At 49.1% G+C, this 27,938-nt stretch overlaps 1 protein-coding gene across 3 annotated transcripts in view; it reads right to left on the bottom strand.

Annotated features, from left to right (window-relative positions):
• Positions 1–27,938, bottom strand: part of arhgap36 (Rho GTPase activating protein 36) — a 312,849-nt gene that overhangs the window by 86,455 nt on the left and 198,456 nt on the right. For all 3 annotated transcript variants that reach the window (XM_038775246.1, XM_038775244.1, XM_038775245.1), the window contains exon 2: positions 19,304–19,460. In XM_038775246.1, the coding sequence (XP_038631174.1) occupies positions 19,304–19,460 (157 nt within the window). The remainder of the gene's footprint in view (positions 1–19,303; positions 19,461–27,938) is intronic.

The following is a 27,938-nucleotide window of genomic DNA, read 5'->3' as shown; positions in this document are numbered from 1 at the left end:
CTAAATTGCCCCTTAATTGGAAAAGTGATTGGGTACACTAAATTTATTAAAAAAAAGAAATCTGGTGGTATGATTTGCATAGCTGCCTGCCATTGGTGCAGAACACCGGCTTACCATTGGCCCTGGTCGGTCATGTGCCTCTCGACCGATTGGTTGAGACCAGTCATGTGACGGCTCTCCGATTGGTCGAGAGGATGAGTTAACCACGCCTCCATACCGAGGTATAAATAGTCGGAACGCCCGGCGGTCGTCCATTTTATTGTAGTCAACCGCAGGGCTAAGTTCTAGCTTATTAAAGCCTAACTTTTGTATAGCAACTCGTCTCTCGTGCAATTGATGGCTCATCAATTTAATAAGCTAGATTTTTGAAGATGGAGTTCTGGATTGAGCCCGAATGCCTCCGCATCAGCACGCAAACTCCGAACTCTGCAGAACTTTTTCAACATTGGCTGGCATGTCTCGAAGGATACCTGGAGTCTGCAACCAGCACCCCCACCATGGCACAGAAGCTTCACATCCTCCACTCCAGCGTGGGTATAGCAGCCTACGCGATAATCAAGGAGGAGAAAGATTACAATGCCGCCATGCTAAAGCTGAATGGACAATTCCTTAAACCAGTCAACAGAGTATTCGCCCGACATCTGCTGGCCACCAGACAACTCCCCGGTGAGTCATTAGGCCAATTTTACCAGGCCCTCGCCATCCTGGGGAGGAACTGCTCCTGTTTCGCAGTTTCAGCTACGGAGCACATGGAACTGCTGATCAGAGACTCTTACATGGCTGGGATGCAGTCCCCCGCTATCCGCCAGCGGATGCTGGAGAGAGACGACCTCAGCTTAACTGAGGCACGGACTCGTTCCACCTTCCTGGAAATCGCCGATCTAAACGCCCGCGCCTATGTCCCCAGCCGCGCGGCACCATCCTGGGCCTCCTGGCACGCTTCCCCACCTCCATCCGCCGCTCCCGACCTCCCTCAAGCCTGCGCCGTGGGACGCCCCAACAAGTCCCCGGGGCCCCACTGCTACTTTTGCGGGTTCGTGAAACACCCTCGCCCACGCTCCCAGCCCGCTCCGCCCTCTGTAAGAGCTGCGGGAAGAAGGGCCACTTCTCCACTGTCTGCCAGGCCAAAACGGTGGCTGCGGTTCAGCGCAGCGACCAGGGATCCCCACCTCCGGGACCCTGCTGGCCCCTCCTGGACGCCGCGCAACACTCACCCCCCCCCCCCCCCCCCCCCGCCCCCGGGACCCTGCGCCCAGACTGCACGCCTCTCTCTCTCCTCCGGGCCCTCCGGGTCCCTCCTGGACGACGCGCAACTCTCTCCCCCTGCCCCCGGGACCCTGCGCCCGACCTGCATGCCTCTCTCTCTCCTCCGGGCCCTCCCGGTCCCCTCCTAGATGCCGCGCAACTCCCCCCCCCCCCCCCCCGGGCCCCTGCGCTTGGCCTGCGCGCCTCTCTCTCTCCTCCGGGGCCCCCCCCAGCGCACCGTGCTACTCTCCGCTCGCCGCCCCCGGGCCCCCACGCCTGGCCTGCGCGCCTCTCTGCCCCCGCTCCCATCGCTCCGATCGGCCCGCCGGCACCGCTAACCCCACCCCCAGCAACCATGAGGGCCCCACAGGTGCCGCCATCTTGGGGCGGCGACTCCACGTGCGGGCCCTGGGCGCCGCCATCTTGGGGCCCCGACCCCACGTGCGGGTCCTGGGCGCCGCCATCTTGGGGCCCCGACTCAACGTGCGGGTCCTGGGCGCTGCCATCTTGGGGCCCCGACTCCACGTGCGGATCCTGGGCACCACCTTCTGGGACTGGCACGCAAGGTTCTTCCAGCATCTACTCGGACGACGACGACGAATACGGATTTTCTCCATGGCTCGCGGCCATTCAGCTCGACCAGTCATGTCCACGCACGCTCGCCAAAACGACAACGCTCATCTACCTCAACGGCCACGAGACGGGCTGCCTGCTGGACTCCGGGAGCACGGAAAGCTTCGTACACCCTGACACGGTAAGACGCTGCGTGCTTCCTGTCCATCCTGTAAAACACAAAATCGGGTTAGCCTCAGGTTCGCACTCCGTCCGCATCACCGGGTGCTGCATCGCGGACCTCACGGTCCAACGGAAGGTTTTTAAAATTATAAACTCCTTGTCCTCCCTGACCTTTGCGCACCGGCACTCCTAGGACTGGACTTCCAGTGCAACCTGCAGAGCTTGACCTTCCAATTCGGCGGCCCTATACCCCCCCCTCACTGTCTGCAGCCTCGCGTCCCTCAAAGTGGACCCCCCCTCCTTGTTTGCTAATCTCACCCCCGATTGCAAACCCGTCGCGACACGGAGCAGACGGTACAGCGTCCAGGACCGGTCCTTCATCAGGTCCGAAGTCTAGAGGCTGCTGACGGAAGGGGTCATCGAGGGCAGCAACAGTCCCTGGCGAGCCCAAGTGCTGGTGGTCCGGACTGGGGAGAAAAACCGGATGGTCATTGACTATAGCCAGACCATCAACCGGTTTACGCAACTGGACTCGTATCCTCTCCCCCGTATTTCCGCCATGGTAAACGATATCGCGAAATACAAGGTCTTCTCCACTGAGGACCTTAAGTCCGCTTACCACCAGCTCCCACTCCGCGCGAGTGACCGCAAATACTTCGCATTTGAGGCAGATGGGCGCCTCTACCACTTCCTTAGGGTTCCATTTGGTGTCACAAATGGGGTCTCGGTCTTCCAACGGGAGATGGACCGAATGGTCGACAAGTACGGATTACGGGCTACCTTCCCGTATCTTGATAATGTCACCATCTGTGGCCACGGTCAGCAGGACCATGACACCAACCTCCAGAAATTCCTCCAAACCGCAAAACTCCTTAACCTCACGTACAATAAGGATAAGTGCGTGTTTAGCACCGACCGTCTAGCCATCCTTGGCTACGTAGTGCGTAAAGGAGTGATAGGCCCCGACGCCGAACGCATGCGCCCCCTGATGGAACTCCCTCTCCCCAATACCCTCAAATCCCTCAAACGCTGCCTGGGTTTCTTCGCTTACTACGCCCAATGGGTTCCCAACTACGCTGACAAGGCCCGTCCCCTCATTCAAACCACGACCTTCCCGCCGTCGACAGAGGCCTGCCAGGCCTTTAGCCGCATCAAAGCGGACATCGCAAAGGCCACGATGCGCGCCATCGACGAGTCCCTCCCCTTCCAGGTCGAGAGCGAGGCATCAGAAGTAGCTCTGGCAGCCACCCTGAACCAAGCGGGCAGACCCGTGGACTTCTTCTCCAGAACCCTCCAGGCTTCCGAACTCTGCCACCCCTCTGTGGAAAAGGAAGCCCAGGCCATAGTCGAAACGGTGCGACATTGGAGGCACTATTTGGCCGGCAGGAGGTTTACCCTCCTCACAGACCAACGGTCAGTAGCCTTCATGTTTGATAATGCACAAAGGGGCAAGATTAAGAATGACAAGATCTTACGGTGGCGGATCGAGTTGTCCACGTACAACTATGAGATCTTGTATCATCCTGGGAAGCTCAATGAGCCTCCTAATGCCCTGTCCCGCGGTACCTGCGCCAGCGCACAGATAGACCGCCTCCGCTCCCTCCACGCGGACCTCTGCCATCCAGGGGTGACCCGCCTCTACCATTTCATTAAGGCCCGCAACCTGCCTTTCTCCATCGCGGAAGTCAGGACAGTAACCCGTGACTGCCACATCTGCGCCGAGTGCAAACCGCACTTCTACCGCCCCGAGCGCGCACACCTGATCAAAGCATCCCGCCCCTTCGAACGTCTCAGCATTGACTTCAAGGGGCTCCTTCCCTCTAACAACCGCAACATTTACTTCCTGGCGGTAATTGATGAATTCTCCCGCTTCCCCTTCGCCATTCCCTGCCCCGACATGACCACATCGACCGTCATTAAGGCCCTCCTCTCCATCTTCTCCCTATTCGGCTACCCCGCGTACATACACAGTGATCGGGGGTCCTCCTTTATGAGTGACGAGCTGCGTCAATTCCTGCTCAACAGGGGCATTGCCTCTAGCAGGACGACCAGCTCTAACCCTCGTGGTAATGGACAGGTAGAGCGGGAGAATGGTACCATCTGGAAGACCATACTACTGACCCTCCGGTCCAGAGATCTCCCTATTTTCCAATGGCAAGAGGTTATCCCCAATGCCCTACATTCTATCCGCTCACTCCTCTGTACCACAACTAATCAGACACCTCATGAACGTCTTCTTGTCTTCCCCAGGAAGTCGTCCTCCGGATCCCCCTCCCGACGTGGCTGGCCGCCCCCGGACCCATCTTGCTCCAGAAGCATGTGCAGGTGCACAAGTCCGACCCGTTGGTAGAACAAGTCCAGTTACTCCACGCTAACCCGCAGTATGCGTATGTGGAGTACCCCGACGGTCGGCAGGACACGGTCTCCCTCCGGGACCTGGCACCCGCCGGCGTGCGGCCTTCCCCCCCCATCACCACAGACCCCCCCTGTTTTTTTCCCCTCAGCGCCCCACCCAGGTCACCCCTTCCCCATCCATGGCGTCTCCACAGCCAGCTCGGGTGACGGAGACTATTCAAGGACCATCGCTCCCGGACTCCAGGACGTCAGCGGAACCACCACCATCAGCTGAACCGACGTCACCTACTCCACTGCGGCGTGGAATTTCAACAGCTCCATGGACTTTGTTGGGACTTTGTGTAATATTGCTAATTGTCTGGGCCAGTGGGAAGCCAAAAATGTCATTAAAGAAAAGGAAAGAAAATTTTTGTTCTCCCAGCTGCTACTCATACCACCAGTTCTCTACCCCCCCCCTCCCCCGGCTCTCATTGATACCCCCCCCCCCCCGGCTTCTTTCTCCGCAAGGGGTGAATGTGGTGGTATGATTTGCATAGCTGTCTGCCATTGGTGCAGAACACCGGCTTACCATTGGCCCTGGTCGGTCATGTGCCTCTCGACCGATTGGTTGAGACCAGTCATGTGACGGCTCTCCGTTCGGTCGAGAGGCTGAGTTAACCACGCCTCCATACCGAGGTATAAATAGTCGGAACGCCCGGCGGTCGTCCATTTTATTGTAGTCAACCACAGGGCTAAGTTCTAGCTTATCAAAGCCTAACTTTTGTATAGCAACTCGTCTCTCGTGCAATTGATGGCTCATCAAGAAATAGGGATTAGAAATTTTGAACTTCCATTTAAAAGTAGGAGACCAATGAGGTCTGGAAAGATGAAAAATTAACCATTGAGGTCCTGAAAAAGAAATGGGTGATGACGCAAAGAACACATTTATTGTCTATTTCTGCTTTACCAGAGAAGATGGAGGTGAGGCTTCTTGAACTGCAGCGCTCCATGTGATGCTCCCTCAATTTTGTCATTTAGGGAATTCGAGGGGTGATTTTCTGGCCCTGTTACTCCCAGTGCACATCTTGTTGTGGCCAGAAACTCTTGCGAGAGGGCTATAGTGGGATTTGCGCCTGTGTGAACCCAGAACCTGTTGTTCCCGGGCGCCCCAGCCGGCATAATGAAGTTCACACCCAGCGAGGGCGTGAACCTGAGTATCATAGATATAAATGCATTTAAATATGTAAAATCAGCTTGACGCCAAATCTTCCAGGGCAAAGTATGAGATTATCTCGATGGTAAACCTGCCTGTTTCTCCAGGTCCAAATATGCCGGCTTTCTGACTGAACCTGACACTTCTTTTGGAAAATTCCACCCAGAATGTTGACACATTTGTTATATATATCCATGTCATAACTGCGTGTGACTTGGAGGGGAACTTGGAATTATTCTGGCCTCATGATATTGATGCTTACATAGAACATAGAACAGTACAGGACAGAACAGGCCCTTCGGCCCTCGATATTGTGCCAAGCCACTGTCTGAAACCAAGATCAAGCTATCCCACTCCCTGTCATTCTGGTCTGCTCCATGAGCCTATCCAATCTACTCTCAATGTTTATCAGATTTACCAACATTGAACCTGGCTGCCCTTGTAAAGAATCATGGTGATTCGCCATGCAAGTGAAGTTCCTGGACCAGATTCGGCCTGACATCTGCTGGTACTTTGTCGGTGGGTAAACTGTGGAGATGATCATCCCTTAAAGGGCTGAACACTGAAAGCTTTGGGAACTGACTGTTTGGGGGTGGCTGAACAAACAAAGCTTTGCCAAAAATGTAAAGGAGAAAATAAATGGCTGGTTAAAAACAAAAAGTGTGAGAGTTTGATTTAGCTTTGCAAACAAAATAGGGGCAGCATGGTGGCGCAGTGGGTTAGCCCTGGTGCCGAGGTTCCAGGTTCGATCCTGGCTCTGGGTTACTGTCCGTGTGGAGTTTGCACATTCTCCCCATGTTTGCGTGGGTTTCGCCCCCACAACCCAAAGATGTGCAAGGTAGGTGGATTGGCCACGCTAAATTGCCCCTTAACTGTAAAAAAAAATTGTGTACTCTACATTTTTTTAAAAAAGCTTTGCAAACAAATAAGTGACCTATGAAAGCATATTGCCTGTTTTCAAACAGATTATTTGGCTTCTGTAGTTAATTCAGAATGTAGGTTGGTGAGAGAGAAACAGCAAGGCTTGTGAGAATGACACAGTCGGGGACAATTTTCCATGACTGTACATCAGGCCTGTTTATTTCCAACTTGCTTTGATGTCAGAGTGTCATGCTAACTAATAAAACAGAACAGTAGGAAGCACAATTGTTATTTATTTTTTCAGAACATATATCTCGAAGTGGCACTGGGGTTCTTGGACCTGCTGCTTTTCAAATGAGGCGTGAAATCGAGGTTCTGTCTGCCCTCTCTGGTGGAAGTACAAAGTCAGTATTTAGAAGAGGAGCTTTCCTGTGCCCCGACCAAAATCCCCCCACCCCCCGTCCCGCTCAACATCACTTAAACATATTTGGGGAGATTCTCCATTTGGGAGTCTATGGGATGGATTATCAGTCCCGGGACACCCGAAGTACGTTTTCCAATGGGGCGGAGAATCGAAAATTCAGGATCAGTGCCGGGCATCGGTGGGCGCGATCCGAATGCAATGCTCCAGCACGCGCTGGCAGCAGGATTGGGTTTCATGCCCGCGCGCCAGCAGGGGGATGTAAATGAATGCAATGACCCATTAATGACCCATTTGCATCCATTTAGCGGTCCAAGAGCTTTAATCTCCAGCCCTACCTGATACTCCGGTCCCAAGGGCCATATATCATGTGGGCGGGGATTACCACAGGTCTGACTGAACGTAAGCCTGACGTGGTGGACCTTGCAGTGGGACAAGTGGGTAACTCCATAAGAAAATTGCACCCATAGTCCGTCCATGGGCCACACTTCTCCCAACACACCTACATGCCCACCTCTCCTCAACCAGATCCCCCACCATGCCCCACCCCCAGGGACCACTAAAATGGAAGAGCCCTGTAGGAGACCCCTTTAATTGGGAAAAAAACCCAGGGATCTCCTAACTTAAGGGATCCCCACCCCCCAGAAAGAGGCCGCCTCATTTAGAAGTTAGTGAGCAGTTCAGGCAGGGGCAATGAAACAACTTATAACTGTAACACTTACCCGGAAGCTCCATGTGTTCCTTCCTAGAAGGAGAACAGCTGTGCCCTCAGATCCATTAGCTGCAAGCCATTCGTTCATTTCTAGTAGCGAGCTGTCATTAACAATTTCCACAGAATACCTGCAGCCCTGATTCACTCATCACCCTCCTGGGTGGCTGATTTGCGGTGTGGGGAGGGGAGGGTGGCTGGCCACGAGACTTTACTGCCAGGCCGCCCACTCAAAAGAGCGACATGATAGTAGATTTCCTCGAGAATCCCTCCTATTCCTCACCATGCATAAATTTGCATGGCGAGAGATACTGAATTGGTTCCTGATTTGTACTCCCAGGGGAAACGTAAATTGGTATCAATTCTCCTCTGGTGGGAGCACAAGGGCGGGATTCTCCGGTCGCCGATGCCAAAATCACTCCGCCCCCTCCAAAGCAGTGTACTCGCACACTGCACACCGTATCAACGGCCTCGGGACGTTGTCTGAGCCCCCCCCCCCGATGCTCTGCCCCCGACTGGCCGGGTTCCCAACGACGTGGGTCGCGTGTAGTATCATCCGTCGGAAACTCGGTGTGGCGGTTGCAGACTCAGTCAAGCCCTGCCACAGACGGGGGAGGGCTGTTCCGCGGGCAGGGGGGACTTTGTCAGGGGCTGGGGGCACTGTTGAGGGGTGGTCTGGGGCTCTCGAGTTAGCCAAAGTGGGGTACTATTTCGCAGGCCGGGTCCGTGAGCAGACTGCGCCATGTTACACGGCGCGGCCGCTGCAGGCCACCACCATTCGCTTGCGTGGCCACATACCCGGCAATTCTCCGGGCAGTATCGGCAGCTAGAGCTGAGTGCTCTACGCTGCATGGCTGCTAGCCCCCAGCCAAACGAAGGATCGGTGGCCGTCTTACGCTGAATTTTCGGTCGTAAAACACCACCGTTTCCACACCGGCGTGGGGACACATTGCCTCAAAATCAGAGAATCCAGCCCCAAGTCTCTGAAATGGAGAATCTAGTCCAGTATCTGCCTTGTTAAATCACCACCTAGACCAGGAATAAAGACTGAGCGAGGTTGACAGCCCAGATAGCTATTAGAATACTAAGACACCTGCTGTCCATATGAAACATTGTTTCATCGAGAGTTCAAGGTCGCTGCTCTCTGCTGTCAATTTCATAATATTTTCTTGCCTAAATTAAGTGATTTTTAGGGTTTGAAGTTTGTGATTTTTGAGTATTTGAAGGACCTGGATGATTGATATTTTTATTAGCTTCTAGTGCATATTTCTGTTTAAACGTAAGGGAAATTTATCAATGAATTACTTTTTTTCAAAGCTTTTTAACACCTACCACTGTATAATCTAGGGTTTATTAGTTTTTAAAACTGTAAAATATGTCAGTGAGCATGGACGTGCCATAGCTGGCATTGAGGGCATGAGGGACCACGGGGAGTTGGTGGAAGGGCAGTGCCTGGCATCGGGGATATGAAGTGACATAGGGGGTGAGTGGAAGAGCAGAGCATGAGAGGCAATAGGGTTGGATGGGAGGTGTAATTTAGCAGAGGGAGCATGAGGGGACCTTTTGAACATACATTTTACAAGGCTCTCTCATTCAGACTAGGCTATATGAGTCTTTTGAGGTGCCAAGTACCAAAACTCTTTAAAAATCTGGCCCAACTTCATGAAAATTGCACTGGAGTAGAACATGCGGCAATAGGGTTGGATGGGAGGTGTAATTTAGCAGAGGGAGCATGAGGGGACCTTTTGAACATACATTTTACAAGGCTCTCTCATTCAGACTAGGCTATATGAGTCTTTTGAGGTGCCAAGTACCAAAACTCTTTAAAAATCTGGCCCAACTTCATGAAAATTGCACTGGAGTAGGACATGCCTGCCCTTCAATGGAACTGACCAAATCAGGAGTGCTAGATGCGGGATTTTGACAGGATCCAGTCCACATGTTTTAAAGGCAGTCCTGAAAAATCAGAAAACATGGAAATGGGGGGTCAGGATTCCTGCCTGAAGAGCTCCATAGTCAACATGACTCAGTGAAAATCTAGGCTTTAAAATCTAATACGCATCTACAGAAGGAAAGAGAACTGTATGAAAGAAACAATGCCATAGACCAGCGGTCTCATTGTCTGATAGGGATGCATTACTATTTCAATTTTAGATTTGAACTGGGGATCCCTGATAGAGGATCCCCTCCTGGCATCACAGGGAGATGTTAAAGGTAAATATGAACACATTGGGTGGAATTCTCCCATAGTCTCACTGATGAGTTAAATGGTGAGTAGGGCCAGTAGGGCCAAGAAAATTTGATAGGAGTGCAAAAATCGGTTTTATGCTGGCATGAATTTCCCGTAGGATCTTCACAGGTGAAGGCCTGACTGGAATCTTTTATCCACGCCCAAGTCTCCGTGATGCCAGCTAGAAAACACCCCAGTCCAAAACACGTCTGGAACAATGCAGCACGCAGAAGTCAGAACTCATCTGAACAATGACTGGGGATGCCTCTGGAGTTCAGGGTGGAGGCCACCAGCAACCCTTCACCCCGGAACACCACAGCAGTGATGTGTTTTCCAGATTCAGTGTCAATAAAGCCGGCCATCTCCCAGCTCAGAGTGTTCCTGGAGATCCATCTTCTTTCTTCAATGGTGGGCACTTTTTCATTGCAACGGGACTCACGCCATCATGTTTGCCCTGCCACAGGATAACGGTGCTCCGCCCCCGGGTGCATAATTAATGAGGTTGAGGCTGCAACATACGCCTCCATTTCCCACCAATCTCCACAGTAGGAAACATCTCTGTTCCAGATGGGAGAATTCTGCCCATTATCATGAGATTTAATCCTTTAACTTCCCCTGAAGAGTACAAGCAATTTTGATAATTAATAGATAAACATAACTTTTCTTGTAGAGAAAAATATTAAAGCTTCAATGCAAACAAAACTTCAAAACTCAGTTTCCATCTCTTTTAAATAACCGTATGCAGTTCACTTCCGCTGCTGCCCATGCTCGGAGAGGTCCATTAATGGTTAATGTTGGTAATACATGGTTTATTATTTTGGATTCTCTACATACAAATGAAAGATTAAATTTTGCTTTCAATAAAGAAGCTGTTAACCTCCGACCAAGTATTGCAGTGAAGAAAGAAGAACCAACAAATCCATTTGGAATGAACAAAATAAATACAAGGCCCCACAAGACACATTTGCAGCACATTCCTCATTTTGACGCTACAGCTTAAACATAGTAAATCATGCAAGGGTCACATGTGGGCCTCCGACAGAAAGGGAAAAGCTTGTCACATTTCACTCTCTTCACCTTCATCTTCAGACAGTCAAGATGTCTGGGGAGTGGGCGGGGGAGGGGACGGGAGGCAGAAAGGGGGGGAATTGGATAAGAAGTAATTGAATTTGGGGATAATGATGCACTATTAATCCATGCCCAGGTATTTCAGCACATAAAAAAGCCAGACAAATCCACAGCGGCCAATACCGCTCCAGCACTCTACTCCTGATTATAAACAAAGTGGTGGAAGGTGTCATTGACGGGAATATCAGCACTTATTCAGCAATACCCTGCTCAATGATGTTCAGCTTGGGTTCCATTATGACCTCTCAGTTCCTGATCTCATTACAATCTTTGTCCAAACACGCACAAAAGAACTGAATTTAAGGGGTGATGAGAGTGTGACGGCTATTAACATCAAGGCTAAGTGAACAGACGTGGCATCAAGGAGCCCGACAAAATTGAAGTCAATGGGAATAAAGGGAATATCTCCACTGGTTGAAGTCATACTTCTGGGGCGAGATTCTTCGTCGGCATACATCGGAATCAGGAAATGTGATTGGGGAGGAGAATAGGTTTTTGACATCGAAACCGTGGTGGACGCCAGTTTCACGCCAAATCGCAATTTTACGGTTGCTTGTAAAACACGACGACGACGTCAATGTGTTCCAGAATGCACGTTGGCATATCATTAGCAGGCCTGACCCGGTATTCCCCGGGGCCTTCCCGATACTCCGTCTACACTGGGCGAATTCCCGAAGGGGAGGTTCACTTGCGCTTTTGAAAATTGTGAAACAGGCGCTGTGGCTGCTGAGAGGGAGAGAGGAGGGTACGGAAAGTGTCTAGCATCACCATAGTTTGCTGACAGTTGTGCCACTGGCCTGGGGGCTTCTGTCAGGGCCGGGGGGGGGGGGGGGGGGGGGGGAGTGTAGTGAGGGGTGGCCAAGAGGTGGGCTTTGGGGTTGGGGTGGACAGGCATGGAACACCATTGCCACAGCCTGCAAGGCAGCCATGCAGAAGTGAACCCTGCTGAACGTAGGGCTACAGGTTGTATGGGTGTCTCCCCAGGGCACCCACCTGGGGGCACCCTGGCTCCAGCCAACCCCATCGGCAGGATGTGCACGCTCCAGCGCAACCAGTACCATCTTGCTTGCTGGGATGGTGTGTGTGGGGAATGTAATGTGTATATGTGGCTGCAGCTTGTCAACCTCCCAAGTGTTAATCGTGGACCCGATGAATCCCACACTTTCTCTTTGGAATCAATTGTATTCCACTTGGTGCTGGCCCTAGACACTCCACGTTCTCTGAATCAGTCCAGATGCAGCACCAGTTTTGCTGCCAAGGAAGTCCATGAATCCTGCCCCAGCATCAACACTTAGACTCAGGAATGGAGGATCCCGCCCCTGATGTTCTACCACTGTGATAACTACCACTAACTACAAAAAGGCATTGACCACTTAAAGCACAATTAGTAACACAGTAACCTGGATTCATTATTTAAGGATGGTTCAACCATGTACAGACAGGTTTGCACTGTACAGATCTCTACTTTGTTTAGCTACTACATAGAACATAGAACATAGAACAGTACAGCACAGAACAGGCCCTTCGGCCCTCGATGTTGTGCCGAGCAATGATCACCCTACTCAAACCCACATAACCACCCTATACCCGTAACCCAACAACCCCCCCCCCCCCTTAACCTTACTTTTTAGGACACTACGGGCAATTTAGCATGGCCAATCCACCTAACCCGCACATCTTTGGATTGTGGGAGGAAACCGGAGCACCCGGAGGAAACCGACGCACACACGGGGAGGACGTGCAGACTGCGCACAGACAGTGACCCATCCGGGAATCGAACCTGGGACCCTGGAGCTGTGAATCATTTATGCTAACCACCATGCTACCGTGCTGCCCATACTGTTGTATAAAGAGTCAAAGGTACTGCTCCTTTTTACAAACACCTTTATTTCACTTCAACAGACTCTGCATCACATCACCGGACACAAAAGCCACCTGGAGCCTCTTTACATATCAGTGTCAATTATTGGATACTTAATATCCAATGTATATTGGAAATTAATATATACAATATTAATATCCAATATTAATTCTGTTATAAATAAGGCAACTAATTGGAATGTCTCTTAACCCATTACTTAACAAACCATTTAGCATGCAGCACACAGTAAATCAGGGTTTTTCAAACTGTGGGTTGCTGCCCACGGATGGGTTGCAGGGCGATCAGTCGCGCCATTCCCGGGGTGGTCCTGATCACAGGAGAAGCACCCAACAACCTCTACCAGCTTTTACAATGAGAATGGCAGCCGCTGTCGCATTTGAAATGGGATAAATGAGGCTGTGTGGAGTCTGTCAGGCCAGAAGCGGCAGCAGAGAGCAGGTTATGTGACCTGCACACACACTTGAGGCCAAACGCCCTCCAAGTTCTTGCCACCTTCAAATCTCTGCTGCCTTTCATTTATTAATCCATATTTACCAAGTGGTAATTACTCACCACAAATGATTGGCTTATAATTACCTGACTTTTCCCAGGGGTGGGGGGGACCTGCAGGGGGCTCCTAGGTAGTCAGGGACAGAGCAGGGTAGCACCCCGGCGCTTCCTCTAACACCCCGACACCTTGACACTGCCAGCCTGGCACCCTGGCAATGTAACCTGGGAACCTTTGCTGGTTGGTTGGGTAGAAGACGGTGGGGGGTTGGGGGTGGGGGGGGGGGGGGGGGGGGAGGGGGGGGGGGGGGTCGAAGGCGGGTGGGGTGGTGGCTGAAAGGGAGAATGATGGGGCAGCCTTTCAGCTCACCAGCAGAAAATGACTCCAAGTGCGGCCTCGGCGGAGAGAAACATCCCAAGGCCCAAAAAACTGGCAAAGTGCCATCAAATAATGGGGTGTTTCTTGACGCTGCAGCCTGAGAAAAACCCCATTAAAAACGCCCAAAACTGGACATAGCTTCCTTTTCTGCTTGAATCGCGCCCATGATAAACTTTATAAGACACTGCTTTGAGTCTAGCTGGGGTATTGTGTCCGATTCTAGACACACACTTTGGAAAGGATGTCAAGGCTGTAAAGAGGGTGCAGTGGAGATTTAATTAAGTAACATCAGGGATGAAATTACAAGAAGAGGATAAAGATGCCTAGATTGCTCTTCTTAGAGCAAGGTTGATTCCATTGAGGTGTTCAAATCTTTCAGAAGTTTTGGTGGAATAAATAAAGAAAACTGTTTCCAGTTGCATAAGATTCAGTAATCAGAGAGATTTAAGAGCATTAGAGAGAGAGAGCGAGAGAGTGAGAGAAAGGGCCATTTGGAAAATACGATTGTGCAACAATTTGCTATGATCTGGAATGCACTCCCACAAATGGTAGTGGAAGTAGATTAAATAACAATTTTCAAAAGATATTTCGATATATACTTGAAAGGGAAAGATTTGTATGGTTATGGTGACAGGCCAGGGGTACGAAACTCATCAAATAGCTCTTTCAAGAGCCAGTATAGGCATGATGGGCCAAATGGCCTCCTGCTGTTCTGAACAAATCTATGATTCTTGACACTCTTGTTAAGAATGTTTATTCTTTATGATAAATCACTTTCGGCTGTATGAATAAAATTACAGCAGGTAGTCTCTCTTGGATACAAATACATCAAATCGGCCGCCGTGTTTCCTGCATTTCAACACTTTAGAAATAAAAGTATTTAATTGGCTGTGGGACATCAGAGGCAGGATTCCCTGCCGGCTGACGGCAGAATCGGGAAACACGATTGGACGGAAAATCGGTTCCGCCGCCGCAATCTTCCGTTCCCTCGACAGTGGCGTCAATGCATTCCAAAATGCTGGTACAGTAAATGCCCTTGGCATATCATTAGCGGGCCTGACCCAGTAGGCTCTAGGGCCTCCGCGATGCTCCGCCTCCAGTGGGTCGAATTCCCGACAGCGAGGTTCACTTGTGCTTTTGAAAATTATGAAACTGGCGCCACGGCTGCTGAGGGAGACGGAGGGGGTACGGAAAGTATCCAACATCACCATAGTTTTCTGACAGTTGTGCTGCTGGATGGGGTTGCTTCTGCCAGGGCCGGGGGGAGTAGCAGGGGGCAGCCAGGAAGTGGTCTTTGGGATTGGGGTGAACAGGCATAGAACACCACTGCCGTAGCTGACAAGGCAGCCATGCAGCTGCACACGCTGCTGACTGCCCACTGTGATCTTAGGCCACAGATTGTATGGGTGTCCCCCAGGCCACCCCCCCCCCCCGGGTATCCTCTGGCCCCAGCCGACCCATTTTGTTGGCTGCGATGGTGTGTGTGGGGAGTGAAGTGTGTATATGCCCCTGCAGCTTGTTGGTCTCCTGAGTGTCAATTGTGAATCCAGCACCATTTCCCTTTGGAATCAATTGTATTCCACATGGCGGTGGTGCTAGCCCCTCAATTGTCATTGAATCAGTCCAGGTGCAGCGCCAGTTTTGACAAGTCATGGAACTCTATGAATCCTGCCCCGGCATCAACTCTTAGTCTCAGGAAGGAAGAATCCAGCCGCTGATGTCCATGGACGCAAGTCTTCTGCTTTTATTTGAAAATCCCAATTTTCTAATCATGAGCCAAAACACGTGTGATACGAACTTGTACACGGTGCAGGTGGTTGGTGGCAGCATGGATCACCTGATAGAAGGAGGAGCCTTAAAAGGAGTGGGCTTCTCGTGCTGGATAGATTTGGACAAATTTTCTCTGTGAAAGAGTAGAATCAGAAAGAGTGCCGATGACTATTCCTGTAGTTACTTCCAGGTGAGAGGATGGGACTCAAGAAAAAGGGAAAATCCAACTTTGAATCTTTGGTTGGAGTACCTGCAAGAAGGTTTGAAAGGCGCTGAATAACAAGTGCAAGAGTTCCAGAGGACCAATTTGGTTGAGGGTGAATTGTTAACCTCTATTGAAATTAGGTGTTAATCCAGCTCAAACTTATTGGTGAAAGCTCCACTGGTTATAATGTGTGTGAAAGTTCATAAATGGATTAGATATATTAAGCAAAGACAGAAAAAAGATTGCTTTAAGATCTAAATGTACAGTATGTTCTTTACGTCCGGAAGGTTGATCTCTAAGGTATTTTTTATATCCGTAACTAAATGCTGCATTTTGGATTGAGCTTGAATGGGCAGACTGCTGTACCACGTAGGACAAAACAATAATTTTTTTAAAACTGTCTGGAAAAATTTTCATCCGAGCACAATATTTTTGGCAGTTTAAATGAGCGTCATGGTCTAATGGTATTCCCAGAAACGAAGACATAATTTCCTGCCCAGATTTCTTTATCTTTGGTAAGTGATAGCATGTGTTGGTGCCGTACGCAACGGAATATTTTCCATTTGTTCCTGAATATAATTCCACTATTTTTTAATGAGGCTCGTTTCCAATATTCATGATACTGTGAGAAAAAAAAGGGGAGTGTATTGAAATGCAGTTTGCATGCAATTCAAAATAATACTCGGGATCACAGTGTACCGATGAAGAAAGGAAATGGAAACCATGGATTGATGAGGGAATTCCCCACATTTTTTCAGGTATATTTGTGGTCTGAAAAGAAAAAGTAATTTTGTTTCTACACAGCTCATTTCTGTGGAACTGTCAGTTTTCCAGTCCAATACAATAACGGAGAGAATATACTTCACAGGGAAAACTCAGAAGCTGGTGCTTTTCCTTCCAAAATAGATAAGGCTGAGGGGGTGACCTGATAGATGTCTTCAACTTAATGAAGGTTCTTAATAAGATAGATGGAGGGCGGCACGGTGGCACAGTGGTTAGCATTGCTGCCTACGGCGCTGAGGACCCGGGTTCGAATCCCGGCCCTGGGTCACTGTCTGTGAGGAGTTTGCACATTCTCCCCGTGTCTGCGTGGGTTTCACCCCCACAACCCAAAGATGTGCAGGCTAGGTGGATTGGCCACGTTAAATTGCCCCTTAATTGGAAAAAATGAATTGGATATTCTAAATTTAAAAAAAAAAATAAGATAGATGGAGACAAAATATTTCCACTTTGGAATAGACCAAAAAGGAGTCATGAATATAAAGCACACGACCTAACAGCCTTGTTACACCTGGGTTGGGCACGATGAGGCCAGTAAATCTCGCGAGTAAATGTTACGCCTTGTGAAATCCGACGAGATCCCACACAATGTCGCAATCTGGATCTTGTCCTCACTGGGCATGCACCACTGGGCAGAATTGCATACTCAAGTGGGCAGTTAGGCTCACTTGAATATATCTGCACTGGAAATACCCTAGATTCAGGATCAAACGGCCTCGCCTCGTAGACCTCAACTGGGCGTTATGTAGTACAGTCTCCACAGACGTGGACCAAGCGATTTGGGGGGGGGGGGGGGGGGGGGGGGGGGGGAGACAGCCGGGCACTGCTACACAAGAATCCTGGCAGTGCCACCTGGGTGCCAACCTAGCAATGCCAGGGTGCCCAAGTCGTATTTCCAAGCTGGCTGGGGCACTGCCAAGGTGCCAGGCTTGCAGTGCCAAGGTCGAATCTAGCCCGTGCCAGGGTTCGAGCCCAGGGTTGTCCTGCTCTCATGTGGTGGGGTGCGGGGGGGGGGGGGGGGGGGGGCTCAAAGGCCCCTAATTGGTTAGTTGGGGCATTGGGAGGGACCCAAGAATGGGGCCCGGATCTCTTTCGCACTTGCAAACTGAGCTCATTATTGCAGGAAATGTGCAGCTTCAGCAGTGCGTTCCTCACTGAAGCCTGAAAAAGTAGCATGTTCCATTGAATAGCAGGGTCGTTCTCGACGCTGCAAGCGCAAGGACTCTGTTTTTTTTCCCCCATTAAATCATGCCCCAAATAGTCATCAATAAATACAAAAGGAATGTGGAAATCACTGCCACAGGAAGTAGTTGACGTGAATAATATTTAAGGGGAAGGTAAATAAGCACATGAGGGTGAAAGGAATAAGGAGACATGCTGATAAGGTTGGGTGGTGAAAGAAGTTTGTATGAAGCATAAATATCGCTGTGACCTGTTTGGCCAAATGACTTGCTTCTATGCTGTAGACTCAAAGATGTTTTGTATAATTCTCTGAAATTATTTTCTTTCCCGACACTGCCTCCATTAACATGCATGGCAGGCTTTTTCAGCTCTCTGATTCCTGATTTAAAGTTGCTTTTCATGAATTTCAATTGGAAGTATTCATTTGGGACACAATTTGGAAATTTGTTACAAACTGAACTTCGAATTGCACAGTTCTGTTAAAATGCATTTTCAAAATTATGACCAACATCTCCCATGGACCAACACAATCAACCAGCATAATAGATTATAATTGCTTAAATTATTGCATTGAAAATATTTGTATCTGCAATATCCGCACACACCAAACTCGCACGCAGTAATGTGATATTTGCTTTACTGATTGACGTGTTAAATATTGGTTAGTTCAGTGGAACAACTCACTTCTCATCTAAAAAATGGTGACAATGGGTGTGATTCAGTGACCCCCGTTGTTCCCGGCGCGGATCCGGGAGCAACGGGTGAATCATGTGAAAGCCCCAAATCGGGCTCAGCGGTGGGCGCCGTGCCAATCATGAATCCTCCGACTAGCACTGCCCGGTGCAATCTGGATCTTGCCCTCGCTGGGCGAGACCCAGATCTGCATATTTAATTGAGCCTTAAATACCCAGACGTCGGATTCTCGCTGCTCCCAGGACTCAACAGCCGAGCCTATGAGACCTCGCAGGGTGCCATTTAGTACTGATTCACACAAACTTGAACAAGGCATAATGGCTCCTCGGGAGACCTTGCAGGGCATTAGAGATACCTGGGTGGTCGGGGACTGGGCAGGGTGGTACGCTGGCACTCCCCTTGAACCTGGCACTGCCAGGGTGCCCATCTTGCAGTTCAAGGGTGCCCAGTTGCCAGTTGACAATGCCAGGGGCCAGCCAGGCCTGGGGGGCCTTGCCAATTGGAGGGGAGGGTTGAGGTTGGCAGGGATCTCGACAAGCTTTGTGGGTTCAATAAAGCGGGGAGGGGGGAGCCTGAATGGGGGGGGGGGGGGGGGCTGCTGCCAATCAAAAAGGTGGCCCAATCTGTGAACAGCCATTCCTGCTGGTGAGAGCATCTTGCCAGCATACAATCAACTAAAGTGTGGCCTCAGTGGGAAGAAAAGTCCCCAAGGCCCCAAAAATTCAGCAAAGTGCCGTTGAAAAGCGGGATGTTTCCCAGCAATGCAGCCTCCGAGAAGCATCCTGCTAAACGCGCCCAAAAGGAACTTTCACATTTGCCCACTGAATCGCGCCCAATAACTTCTTCATCCAACTGAGCATGCAGATTGAGCCTCAATTTAATATCTCATCCAAAAGATGGCACCTGCAGCAGTGTAGCCCGACAGTGTCTACCTGTAGAGTGTTGCCTCAGGTCCTGGAGTAAGACTTCCGACTCAGTGGTGCAAGTATTAGCAACTGGGATATTTGCAAGGTGTTTAAGCAGAAAACCGATTATTATATAAAATTATACCTGAGGGAATGGTAATCTGACAGCCCAGATCTTTCCCTTGTAGGTGGAAGAAGGTCACGTCTTGCAGCCGTGCACGTTCCAGTTCAGAGAGACTTTGGATAGGGACAGGCTGCAGTGTAACACTCTGTCCGAACATGGCGTTCCAAGTGAAATCACCCTGCGAAGAAACAAATATGGAGATATCAAACAGAAGAAAAGAAGCAACTCTGATGTAGCAATTAACTCACCTTCTTAACGTTGGTGATAACTTGTGCAGTCTGATATAGTGAGATGAAGTGAAGTTGAAGGAGGAGGGCATGAACAGTGAACATAAACCATTTGGACCCGATGGCCGATTACTGTGCTATAAACCCGTTAGCTTCTTTGTTATCTCATGTGGCCTTCCTACTCACATTGTTATGCTCACTGATAAGGCATTCTCTGATCATTTCTTCAAGTCACTCTCAAACCGTATTCCCTTTGACCTTCACATTCCCATTTCTTTATCTGCCCATCCCTCATTAAAAAAAATTCTTCCTCAAGCTCCTTACGACTGTACATTAAAATTCCCAACAACTTAGCCTTCAAGCTACAATTTTTCATGCCATTTCATGCCCCCCCAACCACAAGCTGTCATCGATGCGTACCCAAGTTCTCCGTGCTCACCCAATCCTGGCCTCTTGGGCATCTGCACCACCACTAGTGGCCTTATCTTCAGCTGGCCCAAGTTCTACACTCTAGAATTTCCTCCCTAGACCTTTACCTTTCCACCTCTTCTCAATCACTGCAAAACGTACCACTTTGACCAAGCCTTCGGTCATCTTAACAATGAATCCATATGAAGCATAGTGTCAAATTTTGTTGATAATGCTCTGCTTGGACATTTTATTATGATGAAAGTGCTATGTAAATACATATTGGTGTAAATTCTATACAATTATATTCTGGCTCGAATGGCACCTGAAATGTACGCTGCATGGAAATTGACAGAACTATCACTTACTTAAGTTGAAGCAGATCTATAGACAGCACAGCGCTGCCTTCGTAGATTGCTGTCACAAATGGAAGGATATGGAATTATAAAGCATGTTGCCATGCACTGGTTTGTCTTCAGGTTGTAAATAATTTTTTGTTACTCCTCTCTACTGGAGTAAAAGTACAATTGTTCAGCAACTTGGTGCTTGAAAATGCAACTCTCAGAAGCAAAAGTGCCACCACTGAGCCAAGGTTAGCATTGAAGCATTTAAAATTGCTGTTGGAGGTTGCTTTAAAATCATGTGTATTTTTACTAAACCAAAGGCAAAGGGTGGGATTCTATGTCCCGCCACACCCGTTCTCTGTTGCATGTGCCCCGCTGCCAGTGGGATTCTCCACCCCGGCAGCCGGCCAATGGGTTTTCCCATTGTGGGCACCTCCACGCAATCAGGAAATCCGCGGGCATGAATGCACTGCCAGGGAAGCGGAGGATCTCGGCGACAGAAAATCCAGCGCAAAATGTTTAAAATAGGGCAGTATTTCGAACAAAGAACACACCAATGAATTGGAGATCTTAGTGGAAACATGATTTTCAAGCATGATTTTTAGCAACAATCCAATTTCTACTGAGATGAGATTTAAAACCAATTCAGGAGTTCTGCTGAATGGATTATTCAGAATTACCTGTACGCAATGGTTAACACACATTTATCTTATGTGGAGGGCTGGGTTAGCAGAAAGAAATTACTTTATAACAAAAAAAAAGGGGCAGCAGGGTAGCATGGTGGTTAGCATAAATGCTTCACAGCTCCAGGGTCCCAGGTTCGATTCCCGGCTGGGTCACTGTCTGTGTGGAGTCTGCACGTCCTCCCCCTGTGTGCGTGGGTTTCCTCCGGGTGCTCCTGTTTCCTCCCACAGTCCAAAGATGTGCGGGTTAGGTGGATTGGCCATGCTAAATTGCCTGTAGTGTCCTAATAAAGTAAGGTTAAGGGGGGGGGGTTGTTGGGTTACGGGTATAGGGTGGATACGTGGGTTTGAGTAGGGTGACCATGGCTCGGCACAACATTGAGGGCCAAAGGGCCTGTTCTGTGCTATACTGTTCTATGTTCTTGCTTCAATAATCTTGACATTTGCTTCAGAGTTTTTTGGTCACCCATGGTGCCCGACTCCATAGAAACATTCCTTTAAAACATTCTGTTTGGAGAAAGGGGAAGAATAACACCTCTCACGCCTGCGGTGTGTGATGCTCAGCTGTGACTCAATGGGTAGCACTCTTGCCTCTGAGTCACAATGTTCTGGGTTCAAGTTCCACTCCGTGGCTTGAGCAGAAAAAAAATCACGGCTGACACCTCAGTGCAGGATTGCACTGCCAGAGGTGCCATCTTTCGGATGAAACATTAAGGCTCCATCTGCCTGCTCAGCTGGGTGTAAAAATTCCATGACATAATTTCGAAGGAGAACAGGAGGGTTATCCCCAGTGTCCAGGCCAATATTTATCCAACAATCAAGACCACAAAATCAGATTATTTGACCATTATCACAACGCTGTGTGTGGGAATTTGTTGTGGGCAGCTTAGCTGCTATGTTTCCTAATTACAACAATGACTACACTTCAGAAGTACACAATTGGCTATACGGCACTTTGATATGTCTTCGCAGTAGTGAAAAGAGCTATCTAAATGCAAGCCTTGCTATAGAATTGATAGAATAGAAACCCTACAGGTACTTCCGGTGGCGGCGGGCGGGAGGCAGCCGCACAATGGAGGGCTCCCGTTCGGGAATGGCATTTTCGGGGCTTTAAGCCCGGTCCCAGGGTCCACGGAGGTGGCAAAAAACAGGGAGAAGAAACAGAGGAGGCACAGTGAAGGCACAGTGAAGGAAAATGTTGAGGGTGAGCAAAAAAAACGGCAATAAAAAAATAGCTGAAAGTCCATCGGGGAGTGGAAAGGTCACCGTGGGGTCACCAAGGAAAATGGAGGCTGGAGCACCAGGGGAGGCTGCATTGCTTAAAGCTGAAGAAATGACTAAGGTGATGGCTGCGGAATTCAAAAGGCAGTTTACAAAATACATGGAGACAATGAGGAAGGAGATGAGGGAGGTTTTGAGTGTGCTGGTGGAGGAGGCGATTTCCCCGGTGACGACGGCGGTGGCGAGCGCAGTGACGGAGTTGTGGGAGCAAGGGGAGGTGCTGAAGGAAGTGGAAGAGACATTATTGCAGCACGGTGATCAACTTACCTCCATGGGGAAAGAGATGCAAGGAAAAATGGAAGACCTGGAAAACAGATCCAGGCGACAGGATTTGAGGATTGTGGGGCTGCCCGCAGGAGTTGAAGGACCGAGGCCGACTGAGTATTTTTCCACGATGCTGGCGAAACTATTGGGGGAGGGGGAGGGTCCCTCCCGATATGAACTGGATCGGGCTCATTGGTCGTGGAGGCCTGTACCAAAGGTGAGTGAGCCGCCAAGGGTAGTAACTCTGTGCTTCCGTAGGTACAGTGTGAAGGAGAAGGCCCTGTGCTGGGCCAAGTAGAAGCAGGTGGTGCAGTGGGCTGGAGCTGGTATAGGTGTATACCAGGACTTTACAGTGGAGCTGGCGAGGAGGCGGGCTACCTTCAACCGGGTGAAGAGGGCACTGTACATTAGCAAGGTGCAGTGCGGCATTGAATATCCAGTGAAGCCGAGGGTGACTTACAAGCTCAAGGACTTTTATTTTGGAACGGCGGAGGCAGCGGAGGAGTTTGCGAAGGCAGAAGGACTGTGGCAGAACTGAGAAATTGAGAAATGGCCATGTGCCGATGTCACCTCATGACTGTATTTTCTTTTTTTTGTTTCACTGCACGCGGGTGTATCGGCTAAAGGAGCCAAGGTTGTATATATTTGGACAAGGGAAGTGATGGGACTTTCACTCGAAATGAGGGCTCTTTGGGGTGTTAGTGGCGGGGTTTGTGTGCTAAAAGGGGATTTCTGGGCTTTCCTAGGGAAAGGGACCCAAGCGGGGGCCTCCATGCTGGCCGGTTTAAGCCGGGAGTAAGTGAACGGGAGTAATGTGGGGGGAGGGACTGCGGCCATCGGAGCCTAGCAGAACAGGGTCCGAGGGGTCTAGCCGGGGTGGAAAGTTGGGGGGAAGCAGCCAAGGTTGGGGGGAGGAGTTTTACAAGAGGCAGTGTAGGGGAGGAGTTGGAGAGGGGGGTTGTTTACAACTCTTGGGTATCATGTACGGTACTCTTTCAGAGGTTGGATGGCATTGAGTGTGGGGGGTGGTGGGGGGGGGGGGGGGGGGGGGGGGGGGGGGGGGGAGGGGGGGGGGGAGTGGACTCTATAGCTTAATGGTGACCATGGGCGGTCCCGACTCCTTTTTCTTTTTCCACTTTGTTTTTTATTTCCACCGTGGGAGGGTTTGTTTTATTGGATGCATATATTGACAGGTGGGCCGTTGTTTGGGGTGGTGGGAGGATGGGATCGTTGTTATTGTTAAGGGGATTGATTTTGTATTTGTTACCGTGTACTGTCTGTGGGTGGGGTGTAAATTTTGAAGGAAAATGTGAAAATGGAGAATAAAAACATTTTAAAAAAAAAGAATAGAAACCGTACAGTGCGGAAGGAGGCCATTCGTCCCATCAAATCTGAACCAACCCTCCGAAAGAGAACCCTATTTAGGCCCAATAGCTTGCCCTATCCCTTGCAACCCCACCTAACCTTTGGACACCAAGGGGCAATTTATCATGCCCAATCCACCTAACCTGCACATCTTTGGACTGTGGGAGGAAAGCGCAGAACCCGAAGGAAACCCACGCAGACACGAGGAAAAAGTGCAAACTCCACACAGTCACCCGAGGTCAGAAGCGAACCTGGGTCCCTGGCGCTGTGACGCAGCAGTACTTAACACTTTCTGCTGGAAAAGTTAAAACAGAAAGGCAAGTGTAAAGGATAGATAAATCAAAGAGAAAGCCAGCACTGGAAGAATTAAGCCTCTGGACATGAGAATACAAATAGGGTTGTCGTGTGTAAGGAATTTGATGAGCAACCCACAAGTTCTGAATTCAAAGACTCCAGAACATGTTTTGAAACCAAATTTAGTGAGTAATTTCTGGACAAGGTAATCATGAAAGTAGAGTGTTGCAGCAAAGCAAAAGCAATGAACTGATTAACTGTTCTTCAATACCACTCCAGCTTGGTCTACAAAGCACAATTAGTTTATTTACATTTAAGAAGCATAAGAAGTATGAGCATGTGCAGGCATTATGGTCCCTTAAACCTCCATCCGCCATCCTGTTGGATCGTGGCTGATTTCGACCTCAACTCCACATTTCTGTCCAATATCCATATCCCTTGATTCCATTAAATTCCAAAATATCCATTCATTTCAACCTTAAATGTACTCAATGGATAGACATCCACCACCCTCTGGGGAAAGAGAATTCCGAAGATTCATTAAATGAAGCGGTTTCTCCTTCCTTAAAAGCCAAAACTCTCCAGAGTACTTCAGATGTGACCTCACCAACGCTCCATAGAATTACAGTGTGACCTCCTTATTCTTACGCGCCAAGTCTTACAAAAAATAATCAACTTGCTTATTTAATCACTTGTTCTGCCGACCCATTGGGCTAGAAATTGGTCTGCATCATTATTTGGGCATGTTGGGTCGCCATTTGCAAACAGCCAACGTCCGCTGCCAGGCAGCACACAAATTTTGCCTATTTAAATGATTACAGAATGCAACTGAGCGTGAGCTGCTGACATTTCCGGCCAGCTGCATGCTCAATAGGGGGACCCAACAGAGTGTGAGGCTAGCACATGTTCCAGTTGGCCTCCAGCTCTTAAAGGCAACCTGTCCTCTTAAATGAAAGATGCGCTGAATAATTGAAAGCTGCTGCTGATTGATGTTGTTGTAAGTCTGAACAAGGACTATGAAGCACCAGGCCAGAGAGTGTGCTTCCTTTTTAACACTGGAGGCCTTATATCCAAGGTGGACAGAAGAAGAGATGCCATGTTTCTGTGAGGGGCAGGGGGCCTTCAAAACAAACCCTCCCAAGGGAGTGGAAGCAGCTGGCAAGGGAAGTCCCTCCCAAAATACCTGACTCTGGCACTGAAAGAAGTTTAATGATTTTAAACATAGTCAAGGTCAGCAAATGCTTCTTCACAACACATCTCATACTCACCAAACCCTCACTCTGTACAATGCACCGCACCCCATCACTCACCCAGCAGTACTAACTGACACTCAGGGCTCACATACAACATCCAGCTCCTCACCCCACTCACAAAACTTCCAACGATACTTCTCAAAGCCTCCAGCTATTCAGCTGTGGCAGGCACAACATCAGCCAAATACCGTGCAACAAACTCACTGATCGTCTGCGCTCTCTCTATTAGGAACAGGTCATGCACAATCACTAGAAGCAACTCAAGCAGCAGTGGGACAGCACGTCTCCATTCATTGAATTCAGTGGACGAGATGGTGCCGAGGATCATGAGACTGGCAGTGATGGAAGCCATATAATCCAACACTGCAGATAGTATTGAAACTAACGGTGAGCTGCTGTCTCTTTCCCCTTCTCAACTCCCTCCTTACCCTCATACTGCCAGCTGGCAAGAAGTACAAGCTGTAGATGCTGCAACCATTGGTCTCCTACTTTCTTCCCACAATTCCCATCCTCACTCCAACCCTCCTCTTCTGATTTTCAGTTTTCAGGTATCCAAGAATAACAGATAGCCAGCAGACCAGGAGGAACAGGCAGAGCAATCTCACGCAAGTGCTGAAGAAATGCCATCACATGATCTAACAATTGCAATCACCACCTCAGATACTGGCACAGCACATACTTTAGAGATTTGTATAGAATCAGGATTTGCATGAGGTAAGTCATTGGGCATGAGTAGACTCCAGCCAGGAAAGCGATCTCTGTGTTGAAGTCACTCAGATGCATGTGACAATGGGGAATAGTGGATCCATGGAGGATAGGAAAGTAGTTTAATTCAAAAATAATCTGTTGCAAGACATTTCTGATTAATATGCCCCTTCCTTGCCTCGTCCTGTTCCTCCTCTTTGTCCCTAGGTGGCTTCTAAATTCCTGGAGACAATGGCAGCACTTTCATAATAGTGATGTGGAGCAGGTCACAATGAACGTTAAAACCTGACTCAGTGAGAACTGTGGAGCCTCTGCCTGAGCTATTGTTTCATTTGGCTGATGGCCTATTTCATGTGGCTCCTTGGTTTGGATTGTAGGTGCACTCTCCTCATGTAGTGGGGTAGTGGAGGAGATTCACCAGCTGTGTGTATAGTGGACAGTCCCTGTCCAAGAGCATCCAGCCTGTTTCATCTAGGAGATCTGAAGGCACTAGGTAAGGTTGAGTGGTGTACAATCAATGCATTGCAACTGCTTCCATGATAGCAGGCATCCACTGATATGATATGATCACACACCAACAACATACTTATAGAATTGAATGCCTTCTGGTTGCCATACCCCCTCCATTGGGTCTTTACAGAGCATTGTGCAAGTAGTCAATGCCTTCGGGAATCCTATCCTTATGCAATACCTGCTGGAAATTCAGTTATTCTTCAGCTATTGGTTCCCTTTATCTGCTCTATTCGTGACATCTTCAAAAAACTCCAATAAATTTGTCAAACACCATTTCTCTTTTTTAAAACTTGTTAACTTGTTCTCATCATATTATGCTTTTCAACGAGCATTGTTAAGACTTCCTTAATAATAGATTCCGGCACATCCCTGATAACTGATGTCAGGAATACTGGCCTGTAAGTTCCCTGTTTTCTCTCTCCCTCCTTTCTTGAATACCAGTATCAGAATTGTCAACTTCCAAACTGCTGGGACCATTCAAGAATCTAGGATGATAATATATTACCCGCTCCATACCAAATAAATCATTAAATAGTGTCATGGCCTCTGGTGTGGCATATTAATGAATGCCTTTTGAAAATCCAAATGTGCTCCAGTCACTGTTCCTCTTTTTCCACTTTACTAGACACATCTTCAAAAAAAACACTGATAGATTTATCCAACTTGGTTTCATAAAACCATGCTAATGCTCCCTAATCATATTATGATGCTCTAAGTGCTTTTGCCACTTCTTTAATACCACATGTAACAGCATCTCTGTAATGGCTTTTAGATCAAACCCATTCTAATCCATTTGTATCATTAATTTGTCAATCCTATTACGAATGCTTCCTGCACTGAGAAAAAGCACTTTAATTTTAACATTTTACTTTTTCTTGACTCAGGGCTTTCTGAAGTAGAATAGCCATTACTTTGAAGAAAGAGGGCAGCCTACCATCTTTTCAGGTTAACTGGCAATGGGTATGGAATAAATTAGTCCTTGCCACTGTTACACAGGCCCCAAGATTAAATATTCATTGGATAATGAGGCTAGATTTCCATGGTGGGTGTTATAACCCCCGCAAGACCCACAGGGCAGACCTGATTGTTCCCCCCCCCCCCCCCCCCCCCCCCCCGAGGGCTCGTGGAGTACGAGCTGCCCCGCTGAGGAGTGAAGATCCAACAGCGGGCTTGTTAATTCCCAGAAATAAAAGCCTGCCCGGGAAGAAGCCAGCATCTCAGGATGGTCCCAGCTGGGATTTGGGCTGTTGATTGGTTGCTATATTTCCTAGTTGTGAATAGGAAATATGCTACTTTAGACTCACCTTTTTGGGTCTCCT

Source organism: Scyliorhinus canicula, chromosome 17 (assembly GCF_902713615.1).
Source record: "Scyliorhinus canicula chromosome 17, sScyCan1.1, whole genome shotgun sequence".
Taxonomy (NCBI): domain Eukaryota; kingdom Metazoa; phylum Chordata; class Chondrichthyes; order Carcharhiniformes; family Scyliorhinidae; genus Scyliorhinus; species Scyliorhinus canicula.
Note: the sequence above shows the minus strand (reverse complement) of the source record. Positions and strands in the feature narration are given on the sequence as shown.